Source organism: Zootermopsis nevadensis, unplaced genomic scaffold (genome assembly GCF_977971745.1).
Source record: "Zootermopsis nevadensis isolate Lab colony 2312 unplaced genomic scaffold, Znev_1.0 Znev_ptg000024l, whole genome shotgun sequence".
Taxonomy (NCBI): domain Eukaryota; kingdom Metazoa; phylum Arthropoda; class Insecta; order Blattodea; family Termopsidae; genus Zootermopsis; species Zootermopsis nevadensis.
In genome coordinates, this window is record NW_028259156.1 from 17,922,561 (window position 1) to 17,944,194 (window position 21,634).

The 21,634-nt window shown below is 38.9% G+C and overlaps 2 protein-coding genes across 2 annotated transcripts; both read right to left on the reverse strand.

Annotated features, from left to right (window-relative positions):
- Positions 1–579: 579 nt before the first annotated feature.
- Positions 580–3,220, reverse strand: LOC110829581 (protein THEM6). Its single transcript, XM_022063439.2, has 3 exons — positions 3,015–3,220; positions 1,872–2,086; positions 580–1,538 (listed from the first exon to the last, which is right to left on the reverse strand). The coding sequence occupies exons 1-3, from the start codon at positions 3,169–3,171 to the stop codon at positions 1,305–1,307; spliced, it is 606 nt and encodes a 201-aa protein (XP_021919131.1). The 5' UTR covers positions 3,172–3,220; the 3' UTR covers positions 580–1,304.
- Positions 3,221–7,186: 3,966 nt separating this feature from the next.
- On the reverse strand, positions 7,187–21,574 carry LOC110829576 (protein THEM6). Its single transcript, XM_022063425.2, has 3 exons — positions 21,415–21,574; positions 13,872–14,086; positions 7,187–11,860 (listed from the first exon to the last, which is right to left on the reverse strand). Exons 1-3 carry the CDS (start codon positions 21,572–21,574, stop codon positions 11,621–11,623), a joined length of 615 nt encoding a protein of 204 aa, XP_021919117.1. The 3' UTR covers positions 7,187–11,620.
- Between the last annotated feature and the right edge of the window lie 60 nt (positions 21,575–21,634).

Consider the following 21,634-nt stretch of genomic DNA (forward strand, 5'->3'; position numbering starts at 1 on the left):
ATCGATGCGGCAAACCTCTATTTCTTTTACCGCTCTACCCCCCCCAGACGTATTCGCCTCGTGGTGACGGATTTAAAAGTACATACATCTGCCATCTGTTAGCTACATATTAAACCAAGAGGAAGTCGGAAGGAAAATCGATTATCGTACTGGACTAGCACCCTCGATTGCTGTCGACTTATCGTGGGGCAAAATTTGAATTGAATATTAAATGAGAACTGAAATTCGCCCGTCTCTCACATTCCATTCAAACCACGTTCTTATCTTTATTATATTTCTTCAATAATTTGGCCCCTGAGCTGTTCCCATCACATGCTTCTTTAATTTATAATAATTATAAATTATTGTATACTGTCCAATGGTTTATTCTTGCAAAGCAGTAGAAAGGTGTACTGCACATGGTGTACACAAATTTTCCAAATATTTTATTTTTTTATCTGTTACCTTTGCCCTCGAATTCTTTGATCTATTGATGTCCTTCACCTTACCTCAGGGTCTTATACCCAACTGACTGCTTTCATTACATCAAACAAGATATTCAAAAGAATAACAGGAATGCAGTAGAAATAACTTCTCACGGAAAAGGAATGGAACATATAATGTGAGATAAAACTTACATATTTTTGTTCAGGTGCAACATATTGCAGAGAATAAACAGCCATTATTTCTCCAAGCAGCATCAGCCAATCGATCTTTGTAGGATACCAATTGATGTGACTTACTCTACTGAACAGAAACGGCTTCAGTGGTTTTCGAACTAGACTTAATGTATTTCCATAATACAGAGACCAGATACTTTGCCTTCAAAAATCTCACACAGACTTTATTAGTTTTAAAGCCAATTAAATCACATCCTTATTTGTGGAGGTGTGGACAGGGTCAAACAGTGGGCTGTTGTCAACACAGTAATGAGCCTTCAAATTCCATAGAAGGCGTGGAGTATCTTGACCAATGAGGCGACTATAAACTTCTCAAGGAAGACCCTACTACTTGAATTAGTTAACTCAAACAGGAAACATTCTTCTATAAACTGTTAATCACATCTGGTCTCTTAGCTTAAGCTTCATAAAAGGATTCTGGGTTAATTTTTTTTTTTAAAGTAACAGTTCTTTTAAATTTTAAATAAACGTCTGTCATCTGTTAATAAGAGATGAAGGGAGAAGAAGAGGTTTCACCAGAACATTGAATATTTTGATTCTACAGAAATATAATTTCAACATGAGACATATCACATGTGGGCAGACGTGCATTTTTCAACTATTACATGTATAAGTGCCTAAATATTAAAACAAAATGGAGAAGTTCTAGTCACATTTCCTGAGCTTGGCACTCGATATGTCAATGCTCTTTAGCCAGTGATCAAGTTCCTCTGGGATGTCCGGTCTCTTGACGTCACTTCCAGCGAGCTTGGCCATCAGATCATTGACGTTGACGCCGACTATATTCTGCTTGCTGAGTGCCACTGCACGTACAAATCCGTCAGACAGTGTCACGAAGTGCTGCTCTAGGTAAATGGCTTTGTCATCCCAATATACAAGCTGCAAGACAAGGAAATGCGTCATAGATCACGTGGAAGAACATTTTCAAAGCTAGAACAGATATTTCTCACTTGCAGACAATATTCTGTCTCTGCTTTGAATATAATTTATTTAGAAGTGCCAGTCAATTGCCTTTCGGACATCAGAAAATTTGAATTACCATGGAAACAGGACATGATATGTGGGTGAATCTTTTCCAGTTACTTTAACTCTCTTAAGTCATCAGGAATTTGTCTGCCCACAGAGTGGGGAACCAAATTTCACGCCAAAATAATCCAATTGCTGTACAGTACAGAAGGAAAAGAATAATTTATGTGTGAGTCTTCTTAGTACCTTAGTGTGCACCTTGTAGAGGCTGAAGATGGGAATGGTCCTTCTGTGGCGTATGTTGGAGGCGCCCTGCAAAGCGTTGCCCCTCATCTTGGCCACCTCGCGGTACAGACCAGACCGGTCGTAGAAAAGAAACCGAGCGAAGTCCAGCTCTCGCAAGTACCTCGCGTTGTTCATGTGTCTCAGAAATATGTCAACATCCTGCGTTGTACAGAAACCTGTAAACAGCGAACCAAAGCTGATAGCTTCTTATCATGGGAATTTCTGAACGAAGGACAGTCCTTGAGAAGGTAATAGCCATTAAACTTATAAAGAAAATCCTGGCATTTTATAGAACCCGAAGTTTCATTACCGTGTTCACGACAGCCCGTCGCTTACCACTTATCTGAGCCAGCTGAATCCAGTCCACTTCCTGAAAACAGCGATTATTTCCTTTAACAGCATTAATCAGCTGATCTTTGTGATGGAGAAACGTCGATTTTCTTTTTTCTGTACTGACTCTGCGTTTAAATTTTTTTTTGAGATTAATTTCTGCTTCGAATAATTAATTACCTTAAAACCCTGTTTGCTATTGATTCTGAGATGCGTAGGAAACCCGTAAGTAGAATCTTCGAGCAAGGCGGACTTTGAACATGGACGGTATGCATAATTACTGCTGACTCAAAATGGAGACAAGAACGGGATAAGAGAGCGACAGGCGATTTTCACACTTTGCTGTTTTTTAATGGGCCATAAATTTTCTGAATTGGACTGAAAGACTGAGCTACAGGTCGACTGAAAGAGTGGATAGATTATTATGACACTTGAGGATCTCACCACGGTGATATCGTCTTCAGGCAAGTACCATCTCGCTAACGGACTGGTTAACCAACTCATGAACTGATTGTCCAAATAATTGTTTCACATTAATCTCTAATTTAACTATATAATATTTCTCATACTGGATACTCCTGCTACGATGCATTCTATTACTATTAGTCTATTTATTAATCATAATGGCAATAATAATGAAAATTATACCGATAATTATATTGTTAAGGGTAATAATAATGATACAAATGCTAACAGTGGTGACAATGAAACTAATTATGAAATCAATGACACTGTTCCTGTTCGAGGAGCAACCTCTCTGTGGCCTCTGCTCACCGTATATGGTGCTCCCTTCAAGGACTTTTATCTTCTTCTGGAAGAGTCTCCCAAAGCCGATGGTGAAGGCGATCCTGAGGAAGTAGTTGACATCGAACAATGCGTACAGAAGGGCGACGCCGGTCGCTATTGCAATGCAAGAGCAGCAGAGAAACATGTTTGCAGCTCAGGCGACGCGGGCACATTGAGGTGCAGCGATCAGTCACCGTTACTTCGACACCATTAACAAGTTGACCTTGAAACTGAACGGGTTTCAACTCTATCTGCCAGCGAAACACAGTACTGCCTGTCGTTGTGTACCGGCGTGAAACTACGTCTCTCGGTTCTGATGAAGGAACCTAAAATTCAAGACATTGTAGATGTGAAGAACTGGAGTGGATTCATCTGGTACAGGATAGCGATTAGTGGCGGGCTCTTGTGAGCACGACAATGAACCAGTCGTTTCCATAAAAAGTGAAGTATTATTGACTAGCTGAGCGACTACAAGCATCTCAAAAAGTGCTTTGCTCCATGCAGTTAAAAGAATATTTGGACCAGAGAAGAAGGAAGTATTTGCAAAATGGAGAAAATCATATGATGATTTTTACAAACCGTACTCCTCACCTGACACTGTTAGAGTCATAGGCTTAATCAGGGAGGATGAGATGGGGGTGACAGGTAGCGTGCACGTGGAAAGTGAGAATGCGTACATTTTGGACGGCAAACCTCAAAGAGACGCGTATTGCTTTTTGCAGATGCGAGAATCTTATGGGAATAGAATGTGGTGTTAGGGAATGGACAAAACTGGCTCAAGATACGTTCTGAAAAGTACTGGGTGTTGGAGTTTCACAAGACTTAACAGAGAACCCTACGCCATGGAGTTACAAATATCGAATCACGTAATGTGTGGTAATTATATGTAAGAATCTATCGACTGAATCCCTTCAAAAGAAGGCTGGGGTATAATCTCTTAAATAGGCTACAAGTACGCGAGATTTCAGGCCTTCTGGCAGTGAAGATGGCGATGGTCTTGCAGGTTTAGACTCGTTGCTAGATGCCAAAAATGAGAAGAATATCAGCCCATATCCACTTCCTTTCAAACACATTTACTGAATCATTTGACCGTGTATAACATATGCAGTTGAAGAAGCGTCTTTGAATATGCTAATAAGAAGAGATAAGGCGCTATTTTAAGTTGGTTTAGTCATGGTTCTTTTAATGTAACAAGGTATGGCCTTAACACTTGGTAATCAGCTGTAAGACGTAGGCCTCTAGTAGACTGGTGACAACGAACTTCCAGGAAGTCCACGGAAAACGTCCAGTCATGCAAAATAAGCAGTCGTCCCCAGCGACCCACTTGATATGCTAGCAAGACTATCCACCATTGTACCTGACTCTAAATCTCATGCTTACCTCTGGGTTAAATTTATTTTCGTGTAGTGCACTCTGCAACAGATGAAGTACTTATGCTGCTACTATGACTCGATGCCCAGAGTCTCGTTTGTAAGGTTTAATTTTGCATGAGATTACTCGTATCATTGGTATCAACATCGTAAGTTCGATTGGAGGAAGAAGTTTGAAGACGAGGTCATCATGGTCTAAGTAGCAGGGGAGATGAGAAATGCACACAACATTTTTGTCGAAAAGCCTGAAGGGCATAGACCACTCGCTGACATAGTCGTAAATGGGAGGATAATATTAAAACGGATCTTATGGATTCATGTAGCGGGATCTTCTGAACACATTAATGAACCTTCCGGTTCCGTAAAAGAAGGGGGGGGGTTTCTTGGTCAGCTGAGTGACTATCAGCTTTTCACTGGCTGATCACCGTGGGGTTAGTTACGTTTTGGATACTCGCTAGGTAGGAACGTGTGAGTGGATAAAAAGAGAACACGATTGTTCCGACCTGACTTCAGAAATAGCCTTGCCTTGGCCAATGATTAAGGCAGGGAATCTTAAATAAGTTACACCGCAAACAGAATATATAATATTTCTACAATAATTTATTTACCGTCTTTACACAAACTTAAAAATGTTGTTAAAATTACTTAAAATTATAACATTTTTTCATTAGATACTAGATCTTGTTACATTTTACATTGACGACATGTTTCGATGTTATCTCATCATCATCAGGTCTATCAATTAAAATCTGTTGCACTTCTTGCTCTGCGTATATTGATTTGTTTTATTTGTTTGATTTTTTAAGTCTCTTCCATTAAATTTGAAGGCTGTACCCGGATGCTTTAAATCGGGTTGTATGTGATGTGTTGTGTCCGAGTTGCAATCTACTGGCCCGTAATATCGGACACAACACATCACATACAACCCGATTTAAAGCATCCGGGCACAGCCTTCAAATTTAATGGAAGAGACTTAAAAAATCAAACAAATAAAACAAATCAATATACGCAGAGCAAGAAGTGCAACAGATTTTAATTGATAGACCTGATGATGATGAGATAACATCGAAACATGTCGTCAATGTAAAATGTAACAAGATCTAGTATCTAATGAAAAAATGTTATAATTTTAAGTAATTTTAACAACATTTTTAAGTTTGTGTAACGACGGTAAATAAATTATTGTATTAATAAACACAAACATGACGCAATTAAGATATAAATTATATAATATTTGTTTAGCATTCAATAGACTGTGTATGAACGCCGAAATTTCCCACAGTCCTGTGGGAAAATACCAGCGTAACATTATATCAAGAGGAAGCATTAGACAAAATAAATCAACAAGTAAACAGTCTGCAAGCTTTGTTCCTTGAAGGTCAGGAGTTCCGAAAAGAACCTGTGACGTCTGCTTACTCCTAGCAAGATAAACAACAACTATAAATAAAAAAATGATTTTTGAATGCAGTCACCCAGTCGACTGTCAGATTTCAATTTCCTGGCCTAAGCCTTGACAGAATAAACACGTTTTATACGAAATCTGTATGCATGGTGGTTGTCTCCACGGGAAGTTTCATTTGCCTCGCTGAAACGTTTCATAAGATTTTGCGATCAAACCGAATGAAAAATATGCTATAGAGATTAAAACACTATCCCGGAAAGCGTTTGTAAGAAATGAAATGAAATATATTTTTAACCAGTCTCTCCCAAAACTTACGTCGTATATGCACGCAGGAATAGATACGACAAAATACGGAGATAAACAAATATATATATATATATATATATATATATATATATATATATATATATTGAATCTTGTCCGTCTAGTCACAATAAATTCTTATTAAATATTAAAATATTACAATAATTAACATTTAAAATATTTAAAATATTAAATGATGTTCTTTATCGAAATATTCGATTTACATTAGACAATCATTTTTCATGTTTCACGACATGTTTCAGTTCCTAAAATAACCATCCTCAGGTGTATATAATTATATAAAGCTTCAAAACGATAAATAATTCAAATACAATTTTCATACATTATGCCAGCGTACATTTTTTATCAGATTTTTACCAGATATTAAACGATGTTCTTTTTCAGATTTTTATTCCATTTTTAATAACACACTCGATGTTGTTCTGTATATATACATCATGCTCAATGAGATTCAATATATACTTATTATATCACAATATGACGCAATTTTACCATCTTAGAAATAAATATATAAGAAACAGGTTACCAAGAATCTGCTAATACCACATCTAAATCTACTTTGAACGAGATTGTATTCTATAACTTCATTTTCTGTCTCTCAGTGTCCATGTCTTTGCAGTCCTCTTCACGCAAGTCTGCAGGTCCTCATGCAAATACGTAACACAAAATTAAACTGTCAGGTTGCACCCTATAGACATGGCAGAAAGTTGCTAATATATTAAGTACGCTGTAGCGGACGGCAGACAAGGGGTGGTCTTCTAGCATCCGAGCTAACAAATTCTCACAGTAAAATAGAGAATATTACATTGTGTTACAAAGGGCCTTATTGGGTACTTGTACACACTGTAATAAATCATATTCCACAAAAGGTGGATAATTTCACGACCTAAGCGACTAGTAGCTTCTCAAGAAGTACTTTGCTCAATGACGTTACTTTTATCTATCACGGTTCTTGTAAAGTTCGTTGTTCTTCAACTGAATTCCAGCTCAGAATTCATTATTTAGATAATTAATAGGATTTTAGGGGCAGGAATATTGAGGGTGATTAATGTATAGAATGTATCTGTAGAATTAATAACATTTTATTTGACATTTCAGTACCTCCTAAGATATAAGATTCTGGGGAACATTTGTGAAGGAACTACGACCTTTTCCGTAAAAGTGGTCAGTCAATTCCTGTTTGAAACTGTACATAAACCAGGATATGTGGGTACGTTCTTCGATGCGAAATCATGTAACGTCTCGGAAGAAATTCACGAGTCTACAAGCGAGATAGTTGATACTGCACTGAGATAAAACTGTGAAATTTAATATGGACTATACAAGATGAAAGCTCCTTAGTGGAATAAATACTCGCTTATCTTTCATATTAACATCGTTATAGAAGTGAATTTCCTTGACGATCTGTACGATGAAATGTTTGGTTTTTACGAAGTGTATAAAGACACAAAGTGATGCAGGTCTCTTCAATATATTTAACAAACAACGAGCACCACTTTTGTCTTTACTAAAAGTACGTCTACTGACATTCAGTGTCTATATCACGCCGTTAAGCTGATGCGCTACGTTAGATCCTTAAAATTCAACAACAACACGAGGAATGTGATTCTAATCCTTACAAACCCTGAGCACACAATTGTGGGGCAGAATGTGGCACCTGCTTAAGCTACGTGAGAATAAGAGTTAGTGTTCACCTCTGATACGAGATTACATCAGAGTTTGGAAAGAAAGGAACAGGACGAGAGAGAAAATGAGAGTGTAGAAAGAGGAGTAGTAAGAAAACAACTAAAAAGGAGAATAAAAGGAACTAGAAATAGTAATGTAGAAATAAATATAAACAAAAGTACATGGCCACTGGCGGCTCTTATAAATCTAATAATAAAATAAAACAGTAACGGTGTCTTAACAGGCCGTTCGCACGTGATGCACTGCGAACTGATTAGGATTTTTGAGAACTGTACAAGCACAGAACAACATATCAAAGTGCATACATGAATTATTATAAATCAAGGATGGCCAATACATTGTGAATGGTTATACGATATCGTATCACATAAGAATCCTTTCGGATATTACTAAGTACATTTGTGCAACACAGCATTTGAAATTTGACAGACGCTGTTCCTACACATTTCTCTATCTAAACTAAATTTACAATTGATACAGGCTATGTCGATTTACGAGCTACGTCAAACAACAGACATCAATAATTTGTAACCCTTCCCACGCTACGCACGAGGTATCCCAATCAAATAAATTGGACATTTTTGTCTAAGCCAAATATTTTACGAGATCAGCGAAAGATACCTCTCCAATTATCTATCAACCTGAGCTACCTGTGGTTTTTCAACAATAGAATTTATGCGTTACTGGAAAGATAAGCTACTAACAGAGTGTGATTTCCTTCGCCATAAATTTGGCATGGACAGGGTTAAAACAGTTTCAGGATCACAGAATTATACAAACAATTCTTTTGTGTAGGATTTGAGGTTTCCACAGCCGCGAGTCAGAAGATGGCCGTCTTCTGGGTCGCTGCGCCGTATAGTCTGGTAGAAGTTCACTGACGTTTCAGAGGTCCTTGCTGCCTCCATCTTCAGCGCGATCATGATGGAGGAAGCAAAGGTCTCTGAAACGTCTGTAAAATTATACCAGACTACACGGCGCAGCGACCCAGAAGACGGCCATCTTCGATTCTTTTGTGATTTACGCGGCTTCTAGTATAAATTCTATTTATACAAATATTGTCATTTTAAATTCTACAGCCTCCAAAAAACCAAAAAAACCCTACACAACTAGGATACAATTACAATTTTTACTACATCACAAGTGCCAGAAATATCTTTGGCCCCGAGTCCATGAATTATGACATTTTCTTGTCAATTCTTGACATATTTAGGACTCGAAGGACTAGTCCGATCACCACGATAAATACGTAAGTACACAAGCATATTTCTCACTGTGATACTACAATTATGTAAAGTTTGTGCACACAAAGTTTTGATATGAAACTTTCTGATTCCAGTAGATCCCTTATCACAACGTACACAGTTACATTTCAAATTAACGTACAGCAACTCTGGTTTGTACACAAAACATGAAGACATTTGGCATCTTTCTGCTACTTTTGAGGGCCTTTTAGGCGTCAGATACAAATGGACGCATTTCAGCTTCAGCTGCTGGAAGATTTTTCAATACGCAGATAATCTGTCTTCCTCTAACAGTTGACTGTTACTCAGCTGTTCAAGACATTACCTGCTTTTATGCAATTCGATGATTCATCAGCACGTCCATTAAATCTCACCACTGAGCCCTAATTATTATGAGAAATATGAAAGAACTGAGGAACTGCATGCATGCCATAATAATTCTGGTACACGATATGACCCTTGACTTTTGAAAACAGCGCCAGTGACATCAGAGTCATGCATGGTCAACGACCTTTGTCTGGCTGCGTGATAACATCACCAAGGATTCCTCTCCTCAGGTGACATTTAATGAAATGAAATTCCGCATGAAACGACTCACGGCCCTCTACTACAATAAATACAATTCACATGTAATTAATGTTATAATCCTACGATATTTATATCCAAGATATTAACATATCACTTATTGTATTCACTGTATATCACATTTCACAGACAACCGTCTTAAAAGCCCAAATCAGCACCAGTGAACCTGCAGTAATTACAGTGTCAAAATAAATAAAAAAAAATATATCTCCAATACTCTCATCATAAGTAGCGATACATTTAACATAACAAAAATTCATAGATACATTCTAACATCTTTATTATTGACAATAAAACTAGACTATCCAGCACCAGAGTGGTCTCTTATGGCCTTTCACGTCTAACGACATCACCAGCAGAAAGTCAAATTTTCAGTTACTTTTCTCAAAAACAAGCCTGCAATGTTTCTCATATAAATTACATTAAAAGCTATTCGCAGTTTACATGTTAAAAATTGCTGACAATAATGGGTTCTATTTTTGCGTTATCAGAGCTCCTGATCTCTGTCTTAATATTTGCAGTTAATTCACCCGAAAGTTTGGAAAAACTGACTCGGTTTTTCTGTCCTGTTGTAACAAAATAAACTTTGGGCTCATAGAGAACTGCTAATGCTGTTTACAAGCAGAAAAATACTCAGATCCAATATTTCAACATTGTTGCTATAAGAGAAATTGTATATTGTTAACAATGGACAAAATTTAGCAAAAATTAACCCTGAAGTTCCTTTTTTAGAATAATACCACTTAAAATAATGCGAGCATACGTCTTGTCATCCCTCATGTGTTTAGCAACAATATTATGTGTACGATTATTCCATAATGAAAACGTTATCAGGTAAAATCCATTCTTCAGTCCGCTGATACTCCGTACAATTCTATCTTATGATGTAACAAGTAACGCTCATTACAGGTTTAACTTTCCACGACCTTAAATTATAACAATACTAATAACATGTAGTCCAAAGTCTTTGGAATAATGTGACTTCAATAACAATTATTTACGTTTTAACAATGTTTTATGTGACAAATTTTAATTAATATATAAATTGATAACACGCTGGTCAGTCATTGCGAATACTTCTTATTTATAAACACATTTCTCAAAAAAAAAAAGGGAAACTTCTCCTACGTCAGATGTTCTTGGCCTTTTAAGACGCAGGGACAAATTTACTATTCTTTGTCGCCTTGCGGGCTGACAAATTACAATTAAATAAATGTTATTGAAACTTTGTCATTTTATTACAGACGCTACTAAATTTACTACCACAAACAGGTTCACATAATAGTTGATAATTTTCTTTAAGAAATTCTTTCATTTATAATTTTTATTACTCGTTCAGCTCAAACTACATCTTTAATTTTGGCAGTAACTGTTTTTCTTACAAAATGGTGGATAACTTTTGTTTTAGTACTGTCTATTACGCGTTAACCTTATTAAAGATGATAGAAAGGCAATAATACTAGTTTGTTGAACCGAATTCGTTTGTTACTGACCACAGTTTAGTTTTGCGTCTTTGGTCCAGTGCGTAATCCATAATCCATGTGGTATCAAAATGTTTTTTTTCCTTCTACCATTAAAAAGTTAATCACCAGTAACAAATAACTGCATAAAAATATATAAAAGACACAAAGAACTAAGAATCTGGTATAAACTTAGGTCTAAACATCAGAGAACATGGAAGTAATACATAGAAATGGAATAATGACGAAATTTTTTAAACGTGGCTGAAACACAGACAAAGAAAGCATAATTTTCCTTCCGCAAAGGAATATTTCAAATGACCTGTGTTCTGGCTCTCCTATCAAATGTTGCAAACAGAAAATTAAATATAAAATTCCTTTTAAAATAGCATAACGTTGAAATGGCAATGAAAGTAACATTAACATTTTATAAGTCCACGGGTAACTTGGTGACAGCGACGAAATCAGTTTGGCCCTCTGCATAGACCACAGATTTGGGATCCATGGGCAGGGCCTTCTCCTTTCGTCAGCAACCATTCCGAAGATTTGCACTGGAGATCTCGTTGCACTCAATCCATTTTGCGACTTCCAGAGGTATTTCTGGCTTCTGAGCACCTCCTTCCAGGCCTAGAAACTCTTTCATGATCTCTTCTGCGTTACAGGATATTACGCGTTGCTGGCAAATGACGATCGCCCTTACAAAGTCATCCTTTGGGGTGATAAACCTGTGCTCCATATACAGCGCCTTGCTATCCCAGTAGATAATCTGAAACAGTGAATATACTGAAGGCACGTGCCACCAAACCGTGGAACAATATCAAACCACACTTACATTACTTAAATGTAATGAATAAATCACATTTAAAAGAAAGAAACGAAATGTGAGGGGACTCAAACCCCGGTCATCTAAATTGTTGTCTACCCGCCAAACTGACTGGGTCACCAGGCTCTTGATTATTTTACTGTGCCAGTCAACTTTATACACTATGGCACGATGCACGGTGCATGAAAAGGAATTAGAACTTTGCACGATAAACTTGGTTGCTAAGCAACGCACATCCTGACATCCTGATCAAGGTATTGTTTCTACACGTGCCTTAAAATATCCTGGAGGTCGAATATAACAAAGGCTACATCCTACCTTTCATCTTCCATCCAAGCAAACACTTTAAAAAAATTACTTTCTTTATAAACACTTGGAGAGGAAATTGGAAACTGAAAAACCTCATTCTCTGAACATTAATTTTATTTGAGTTTCCTTCTTTACACAAGCAACTCGATAAATTAGCAGAAAACGTAATTTAATAAAAGCACTGCAGTAAAAATGAATGAAATGTAAAAGATAAAGTAGGAGGAATGGAAATAAAAAGCAATCAGAATAGTGGGGGGGGGGGGGTTTAGAAGAAAGTAGGAAGGACGAAAGAAATGGAAAGAAACAAGCTAAAATGAAAGCAGATGGAAAACAGAATACACTGAATCTAATTCAGGTAGTAAGAAATTAAGTTTACTGAGGTACATTTTAGTATTCCGAAGTTTCAATACGCAGAACAAGTCCTTGATAGTTTGCTTCTTACTTTTTCGGGGTTACAAATCAGCAGAGAGCAACTTTTAAAACAAGTAAATCCTGTCTGGGCTTCACGTGATACATCTTAACAAAAAAAAAAAAAATTGTTTGGCAGGACTGATGAAAACCACGCCATAATTTTTTTTTTTCAAATCGAGAAAGAAAACCTGTTTTGGTTGCAAGCCGACGTCGCCTCCAAACAAGTAACGTAGATCTTGTTAAGCCAGTACAAGCCCCAATAATAACCTGTTTAGATAAAACGCATTACAAGTATGTCGGAGAAGTTGCGGCGACTGCAAGGCGTTTAGAGTTCCTGAAATCTTAAGAAGAGTTTGAATAGGGATTTAAAGCAGAAGCTCAGTAATCAGATTAACTAAGTAAGAAAGTGAATAATTACATATCATTAACTGCTTCAGCAATTAACTAATTTAACAAACATATAACACAGGTACCTAACTAAATAACTAACTGCATTTCACAATTCTATTTATTTATTTATTTAGTGTTCTGTCTGACGACAGGTCCATATGAACAGGATCCTTCCATCCTTTTCTCGGACTGGGACCTGTTCATATACGTTCTTGGCAGATGATCCAGAAGTGGTTTGCCATTGCCTTCTTCTGTGTGTGAATGGAGTAATTGTTGGGATGCCACGGAGAAACCGGGAAAGCCCCCGGAGGAAAACTCCGTGTTGCCTAGACCACGGCCTTGCCCAACACAAGTTATAAATTCGGGCACCACCGGGAATCGAACCCGAGACCCCAGGATTACAAGGCCAAAGTTCTAACCGCTAGACCACCGTGCGGTTTCACAATTCTATCAATTTTAATAATAAATCAAATAACTAAACATTTATTAACGAACAAATTAAATTAATTTCGTAACTCACTAGTACAGGTAGAATTCTATTTATATACACCCGTCTTACCCTGAAACTAAGATTGTTTAGTCATTTCACACTCCCATAATTTAATAAGTTCCCCACTAAAAGTTTGCTGAAACGTGCACATAACCCCCTTTAATATTAAGCTTAAATTAACCGCAGAATACAGGATCTGGCGACAAAATGTTTAAATTTGAAGGTAACTACATCCATACTTCATTGCTTTTGTGTCGTGAAAAAGTTGACAGGGCTACATTTATACAGATCAAGATGCTTGTGTCATTCTTACAGTAAAGTTACTAGGTTTTATTTGACAGTCGTTCTGTTTACCTTTGACGTAATTTTGAAAACAGAAAACGGCCGAATGAAGCGACGGTATCGAATGGTACATGCGCCCTGGACCACAGCACCGCCTTTCTGCCTGATTGTCTTGTACAGACCAGTTCGCTCGTAGAAATCTACTCTAGCAAAATCGAGTTCTCGGAGGTATCGAGCGTTGTTCATGTGGTAGATGAGCGTGTCCAGGTCTGTAGTGATGCACACACCTGCAACCACAAGAAAAAAGATTAACTTACGAGTCGGGGCAAGATTTGGGCCCTAGCATTGGTGAAATAATAATATTTCGCCGGATCAAATGTCTGAATCAGCCAAGAGAAAAACACATTACAGAGCGAAGCAGAAACTCATGACGACTGCTATGCTTTAATCCTACCAGAGACTGTTGGATCTCGATCCGACATTTGTGGAAAACACAACGATTCAAACACCAAGGCCAGTCGGGACAGATGAGAACTGCATGGAACTAAAAGATTCAGTCGGATTTTAAATTTCCGCTGAATTTTGTTCTGGGTTCAGTCTTAAGGTGACAGGGGAGACTCGAAGGCTCCCACCGGATCAATAGCCGACCGACGACATCAGAACAGACGCGCCGACGCCTGGATCGCGTTACTGTACGGCGTCACCTCGTACCTTGCACAATTATCCGGCATGTCGATAGCCGTCAACCACCGCAGAGATCCTGAATTTCGACGCTTGGCTACAAAAGAATGGCACAACAGACACGCGGCGGTCTGTGTGGTGGGGCCGAGGCTTCGGTGCTCGAGTTCATGATGTAAAGTTATCGACAATGTTCGTCTAGGATGAGACGTCGTGCAGACCTGTGGGTTCAACTTTCATCTCAGCGGCTATGACCTTTGAAGTCCAAATTTTATTACCGTAGCGGAGAGGCGGGTAACTTGGCGTGTTACAGATTTTTATTGAATTTCAATCAAATACTGGTAACTAGTTGTCACGCTGTTAAGTAATTTCAAGAATAGTTCCAAGAACACGTACTATCTGTTAATAATGTCAGTCATGACACTTCATGGTAGAATCTAAATTGCAATGTTCATATTAATATGAGAATAGCGTTTAAGATAAACACAGAGGTGTGACGTGTTATAATAAAGAGTTGCCAGATGTTACCAGTTTCACGCAACAGAGCAGATGTTCCACAAGACTTAGATTGATGTGTAAGAAGATAACACGCGGACAATTCGAGTGTCCGTTATCACGTAAATATCACGTGGGTTACTGCAGTAAAAAAAGGAACACAACGAGAGAGAAAGGGTAGTACAACATGTACTTAAAATACGTGACACTGTTTTCAAATGTTCATTATCTAAGGTACATTAAATACACACGGTGTTTCGGGAGTTGAATATACACTCGTATTAATGTGAATCCAATACACATTTTCAGACACTAAAATCCACTTTAATCTTATCCTCCAATCTACTTCTACGTATTCCTAGTGTCTTCCTTTAAATTCTTTCCAGAACAATGTTTAAAATACATTTTCTAATTTCCACACAACTACGGGCTGGACGACCGGGGTTCGATCCCCGACTGGGGCAGAGGATTTTTCCTCTAGCCTCTGCGTCCAGACCGGCTCTGGGGCCCACCCAGCCTCCTCTACAATGGGTACCGGGGGTCCTTTCCCGGGGGTAAAGCCGGCCGGGGCGTGATGCTAACCACTCACCCCCATCTAGTGCCGAGGTCAAGGAAGAGAGGAGCTATACCTCCACTCCCCCCAAACGCCTACATGGCGTATAGTGGGACAAACTTTACTTTACTTTACACAACACTGTACGTCCCTCCATGTCGCAGTTTGCGAGGTTTTATCAAGTCCCCTACCTCACTTCATTCCACTTGAGTCCAAACTTTCCCCTCAGTACCCCGTTCTCAAACACCCTCAATACATATTCTTCCCTTAACGTGAAAGACCAGGTTTCAAACTCATACAAAACAACAAGTTAAATTATAGTTCTGCACATTCTACTCTTTACGTGGTTAAACAAGATACTGGAGAAAAATTAGACTCTGAACGTCGTTAAATAAACCAATAAAAAAATGTAAGACTTGAGGTTCTCACAGCGGTGAGTATGAAGATTTCCGTCTTCTGGGTTGTTGCGCCGTGTAGTCTGGTCGATGTTTACCAACGTTTCAGAGGTCATACTGCCTCCGTCATCAGGGCGATGAATATTCATCAACCCAGAAGACGGAAATCTTCAATTAAAAATGCATGAAACTGAATGAACTGGGCCTTGGTGTGTGACACGTTCCAGACACTGAACCAGAGCAACAGGCTAATGTGAACTTGTAACACTTCCAGGTTAGTCGGCTTTCAGTTACCTAAGCAAAGTGAAAGTGCCACTAGCAAAGGATTCTCCTTCCTCATTACAGAACTTCCTGTAACCAAATTCGGTTTCCTTCAAGAACAAGATTTTAATTCAAGGTGAAACGCGTACGTACTTACCGACAGATCAACCTAAACACAAGGCGATCGTCGAGGTGGAATTCCTAAGACCAACACAAGGAACAACGTGGGCAGACAACTGAAAGGCGATGAACACTAAAACGAGCTGGTAACAATAATATTCCTAAAACACCGACGAAACGATGCAGGAGATCCAAAGATGAAACACAAAGAACGAATGGATGGATACGGAATTCAAGAGTCGCCGTGGACCGATCAAGGAGAAGGTCAACTTTCTCATGGCAAACCACTTACTACGAGACTGGGCGTTGAGAAGGTGTTCGAGAGTCGGAAGAAGGAAAAGGCCACCTAGCATAAATGGCTTAAAGGCTGGGTCATCTTTCACGAAGCGGATTCCACGAAAAGTTGAAAGTGATTCAAGTGGTTCACTTTGTAAAGAAATGTCCTTACATGTAACCCCAAGATTCACTTCCGTGCTTACAATTACCCCTACACTCAGCCATACAAGTCCAGTCCACAAATACATGGTTTTTAAAGATCCATTTTAATATTATCCTCCCAATAAGGTGTAAGCCAGCTTCGTTTCGTGAAGTTATTTAAACGCATTAATGAGGAAAAGGTATTATTGAAACAAACGAGCTTAAGTAAAGGACTGCAATGTAACTTGGACAACAGACAGTCATAGATTTTTGCTTAGAAAATAAAATAAAAAATATCTTGGCGCGAGATGGAACCTGTGGAGGACAGGAAAAAAAAAGGAACCAGTCTTCCTACTGACAGTGCGACATAAATTTGGCTACAAGCTATTCGAGTAGTTGTATAAAAAACATTATTTTTACAGTCGAAATCCGAAGGTTTCTGAGTAGGGGGCCCGACAGATGGACTTCCCGTCCTCTTCGTCACCTTTCCATCTGAAGGCAAAAGCAGAACTCAGCTTTCGAAACTCTGTAACCTTATAATGCAGAAGTCGAAGACAGTACGTTACGAAATATCCCAATTCCTGCTTAATTGTTTACACTATTTCAGCGGCATTCTTAGAGTGCAAACTTGTTAACGATCCTGTACCACATGGCCGTCGTAGGAACACGCCTGTTGGCAAACACAGTGACGCAACTCGCAACCAGACGACCTTGACCCCCGCATTAACACCAATTGAATCAATGTCAGTAACACCACGGCGCAGAGCCTTTCTTTAAGAGCTTATAGTTACTCTGTGAAGATTGGGACTGGTTTCCTCTGGATCGCATGCAGACAAGTGGCTGGCTCTCGAGACTACGGCAATGAACTCCAGGTTTCAGGACGGAGAATTATTTGAACAGCTGAGCGACCACTAGCTTCTCAAGAAGGTAGTTCAGTGTACAGGCAAGGGTAATGGTGGGAATAAGGACCACGGTAGGAGGATAATACGTGTTAGGCGTGGAAGTGCAGGTTACAGGTTTATTACACCGTCCCCTTTACAGGAGGTTGGCGACATATTGTGAACAGGATCCTTCCACCCTTTTCTCGGACTGGGACCTGTTCATATACGTTTTTAGGCAGGTGATACAGAGGTGGTTTGCCATTGCCTACAGCTTACTTTTATTTATTTGTAGTGTTCTGTCTGACGACAGGTCCATATATTATGAACAGGATCCTTCCAACCTCTTCAGGTTGTCAGGGACCTGCTCATACATATATACATTCTTGGCAGAGATGATCAGAAGTGGTTTGCCATTGCCTTCTTCTGTGTGTGAATGGAGTAATTGTTGGGATGCCACGGAGGAAAACTCCGTGTTGCCTAGACCACGGCCTTACCCAACACAAGTTATAAATTTGAGCACCACCGGGAATTGAACCCGGGACCCCAAGCTTACAAGGCTAGTGTTCTGACCACTAGACTACCGTGTCGGTACAGCTTACTTACAGTGTCATAAAAGCATTTCGTAGGCAACACCGCTGCCGGTGGAACGAATAAAACAAATCCGAGGTCATGAAACGAAATCTATCAGGAAAATAATAAAATAAGATCATGCGATGCTTTGATCATGTGGCAGTTTTTTTCACAAGAGGCGAACGACATCCAAAACTTGTTTTTTTAGACGGTTCAGCTGACGTATCGCTTCCCGTTGAAATGCAAGTCAAAAAAAGAAAGAAAAAATTCAAAATATTTATAAGTGATTCCAGTTTCTGGATGCACTCTTATGGAAATGAGCCTAGATGGGAGCCCAAGGTTCTTAAACATGCAGATAATTCTATCAAAATCAGCCCAAAGGTTTCCGAATCAGTAGGATTTGAGGTTTTCACGGCTGTGAGTACGAATAGATCCACGTAGTCTGATAGAAGTTTACCGACGTTTCAGGTGTCACTGCTGCCTCCATCGTCAGGGCGATAAAAATCACTTTTGTTATAATGATCTAGAAATATTTAGGGCATTTTGCGAACGCTTATTTGACACAAAACGTGCGTTACATTTTTCTGCACAACTTTTATTCCATACACTTCTCCCTCTGATAAAATATTTAACGATTTATTTTCGATATGGGCGCAAAAACGCCCACGAGGCTCTGCCTGTAAAATATCCATCAATGTTATCCGATACTAATCAAAATTGGAACGAGTCGACAAATTTCAGAAAAAACTTCTGTTACGTGGTTCTCGACTTGCTTGTTAAATGTGTGAAGAAGTACTTCAGAGAGAGTTTGTATCATTCCGCAGTCCCGTGTTGGAGGCATACAGAAACAGAAAAAGTTGCGTTGTCACTACGTATATACAAATAGTAATGACAATGTACGTATCTCATGAGCGGAGTGATAACTAGCTCATAGCTGTTTAGTCACTTATTACACGTGTGTCAACGATTCACTATTACAGACACAGGTGAAATCCCTGATATCGTAGTCCAATTCTGCTAACCTTGGACAAAGAAAAAATATTATGTGTTACTTTTTTTAAATAATACGCTCTTGATTTTTAGGACATTAATTTTATCATGGTCAGCAACTTTTTAGCCTTCTGGCACAGATCGTGTGTGTAACAACCGGGCTTGAACCTATGCAGAAGAAATGTAGTTCAAATGTCGATAAAAAAACCAAGTGATCTCTGTTTCATTTTAAAGAACCGACAACAGCTCAACCAGCAAAGTTCTAAACAGCCACTGTTCCATTACTGCAGGGTCAGAGGACATTTCTTTGTCACCACATCCATCTTTTGAGTCCATTTCCATGGTCGGTAAAAGGAAGTGAACATACACGAGTCGACGTTTCTTCCCCGAATTTATTCAACGGATTTGTATTAAATTTGGTATTGAAATCTATATTAAACACTGTTAAAAGAATTTAATTTTAGTTCGCACGACCAAATATACAGGGTGAGTCAGAGGTATGTTTACAAACTTCGTGTGCGTGTTCCATAATCAAAAATAAGAAAAAAAATGTTCCTATGAACATGGGGTCGCAAATGCCACGAGAACCTCAAATCGTACCGGAAACCTTTTAGAATTTCGTAGATGAAACTTATACAACCTGTCCTATACACGCGCATTTTGTGTGGAAAACGCACATGAGAAGGGCTAAGCAACTTGGAAGAGAGACTGAATAGGAACAATGAAAGTACGATGGTAATGGTACAGATCGAGTTGATGCGCCTTCAGATTTCACAGGGGGCTGTAGCAAAAATTGAGACTGCATCTCAGGTACGACGTAACCAAATGACGCAAACGACAGGGACTTGGAGGGCAGTGACGAGCATCAGTAACGAGAGAAAACAGAGCCAACAAGCCAGCTGTTAGGGCATACTGCTTCACGATTACATTTAGTGGCATGCATTTACATAACTGCGACGTTCCGAAACAAAGTACCGAGGAGAATATTTCGATTCAAGAGTGGGAAACACATTTCCACTTCACTAACTTAAAATACAGAACAGCTGTGATATTTGCAAGGTACCTAATTTACTTGCATTTTAAAAATTCAAATGTACTGAAACTGGGACAATTTTAGAATCGAGTCAAGCTGATACTGCCCCAGCAGCTATGCTTAACCACGCACTGTAGCAACAGTAGATTGGAATGAGAGTGGCTTATCATAAAACGTACTGTTTGAAACCCACTCTTGTGCCTTGTATTGATCACAGGACCATCAGAACGCGGAATGGATTTATACGCCGATATGGGTTGCGTCCATTGCACACGACGGGGAAAACCAATTTCTCACTTCACTGTAACGACATCTGACTTTTTATGACATCCTTCGAAACCAAAGCTCGTGTAAATAATATTTAAGAATTCAGTGCGTACCGCAAAGTAAACACGACACTTCACCACTAAAAAAATAAATTGGTTAAGGCTATTTAAAGAAATAATAGCTGTTTACAAAGAGAATCATACGAAGTCCATGTTGAAGCAGGAGGAACATATATTGTGTGGTTTCTTATCAAACACAATATTTCGGAAACTTGACGTTTCTATTTAATTTGACCCCTAAGAAGAAACTGGGCTCGATACCTGCATATGAACGCCACTTGTCTCACCAGGAAACTGAAGAAAGTATCTTTTCTTGGTTGTAAACATCGTTTACAAGGCAATATAAAATTCGTATGTACAATGGCGTATTACCCTCACTGGAAATGAAAGCCTTCTGGGAAATTTCGAATAGTAGTCTCATAGAAGTTTACCGACGTTTCAGAGGTGCATGCTGCTTCCATCATCATCATCATCATCATCAGGGCGCCTGATGGTGTCGGCAAACTTCTACCAGACTACGCGGCCTTATAACCCTGAAGAGTCATCGAAGGCAAAACAAATGCGTTGTCTCCATGTTTGGTAACTTGCGATATTTTAAGAAAAAGTATTAATGTGTTCATACAACCTATTGACGTTCATTACATTTCTTGTTACAGACAATTAAGAATAGATTTTACACTACAAATCTGTCTTTGCACACGGCATGCACAAAGCCATAAAATAATAAGAGTGATCTGAGGTAAAAATTCAAGCTCTCCTAATCTCGGCAGTGGACGTAGGCGAGATATTTTAATTCAAAAGGCCACCCCCATTGTTTGGCGATACATCAATTCCAAGCAACTAACTGTTAGCCGATAGATTGTGTCTACTTAAAAGTCCAAACAAAATCAACTTACCATAGACGTATGTATCGTCCAGGATCTTGATCTTTGTCTTGAAGAACTTGGCGATGATGACGGCAAGGCACATTCGCATGAAGTAGTGAATTTCGAGGAAGAGATGGATAGCCACCAAGCACACCAAGATGCCCCCAACAATATAGCACACCAACATCATGTTGCACCGCTGGAACTACAACTGACACTTTGTTTACCGAGTTCTGGTTAAGTTCTGATT

Excerpts from the sequence above, each read along its gene's own strand:
- LOC110829581 (XM_022063439.2), bottom strand. The coding sequence starts at position 3,171 with ATGTTTCTCTGCTGCTCTTGCATTGCAATAGCGACCGGCGTCGCCCTT. Across the intron at positions 2,087-3,014 it reads TGAAGGGAGCACCATATACG|GTTTCTGTACAACGCAGGAT; the intron begins GTGAGCAGAGGC and ends CGCTGTTTACAG. Across the intron at positions 1,539-1,871 it reads TCTACAAGGTGCACACTAAG|CTTGTATATTGGGATGACAA; the intron begins GTACTAAGAAGA and ends CTTGTCTTGCAG.
- LOC110829576 (XM_022063425.2), bottom strand. The coding sequence starts at position 21,574 with ATGATGTTGGTGTGCTATATTGTTGGGGGCATCTTGGTGTGCTTGGTG. Across the intron at positions 14,087-21,414 it reads GGACGATACATACGTCTATG|GTGTGTGCATCACTACAGAC; the intron begins GTAAGTTGATTT and ends TTGTGGTTGCAG. Across the intron at positions 11,861-13,871 it reads TTTTCAAAATTACGTCAAAG|ATTATCTACTGGGATAGCAA; the intron begins GTAAACAGAACG and ends TCACTGTTTCAG.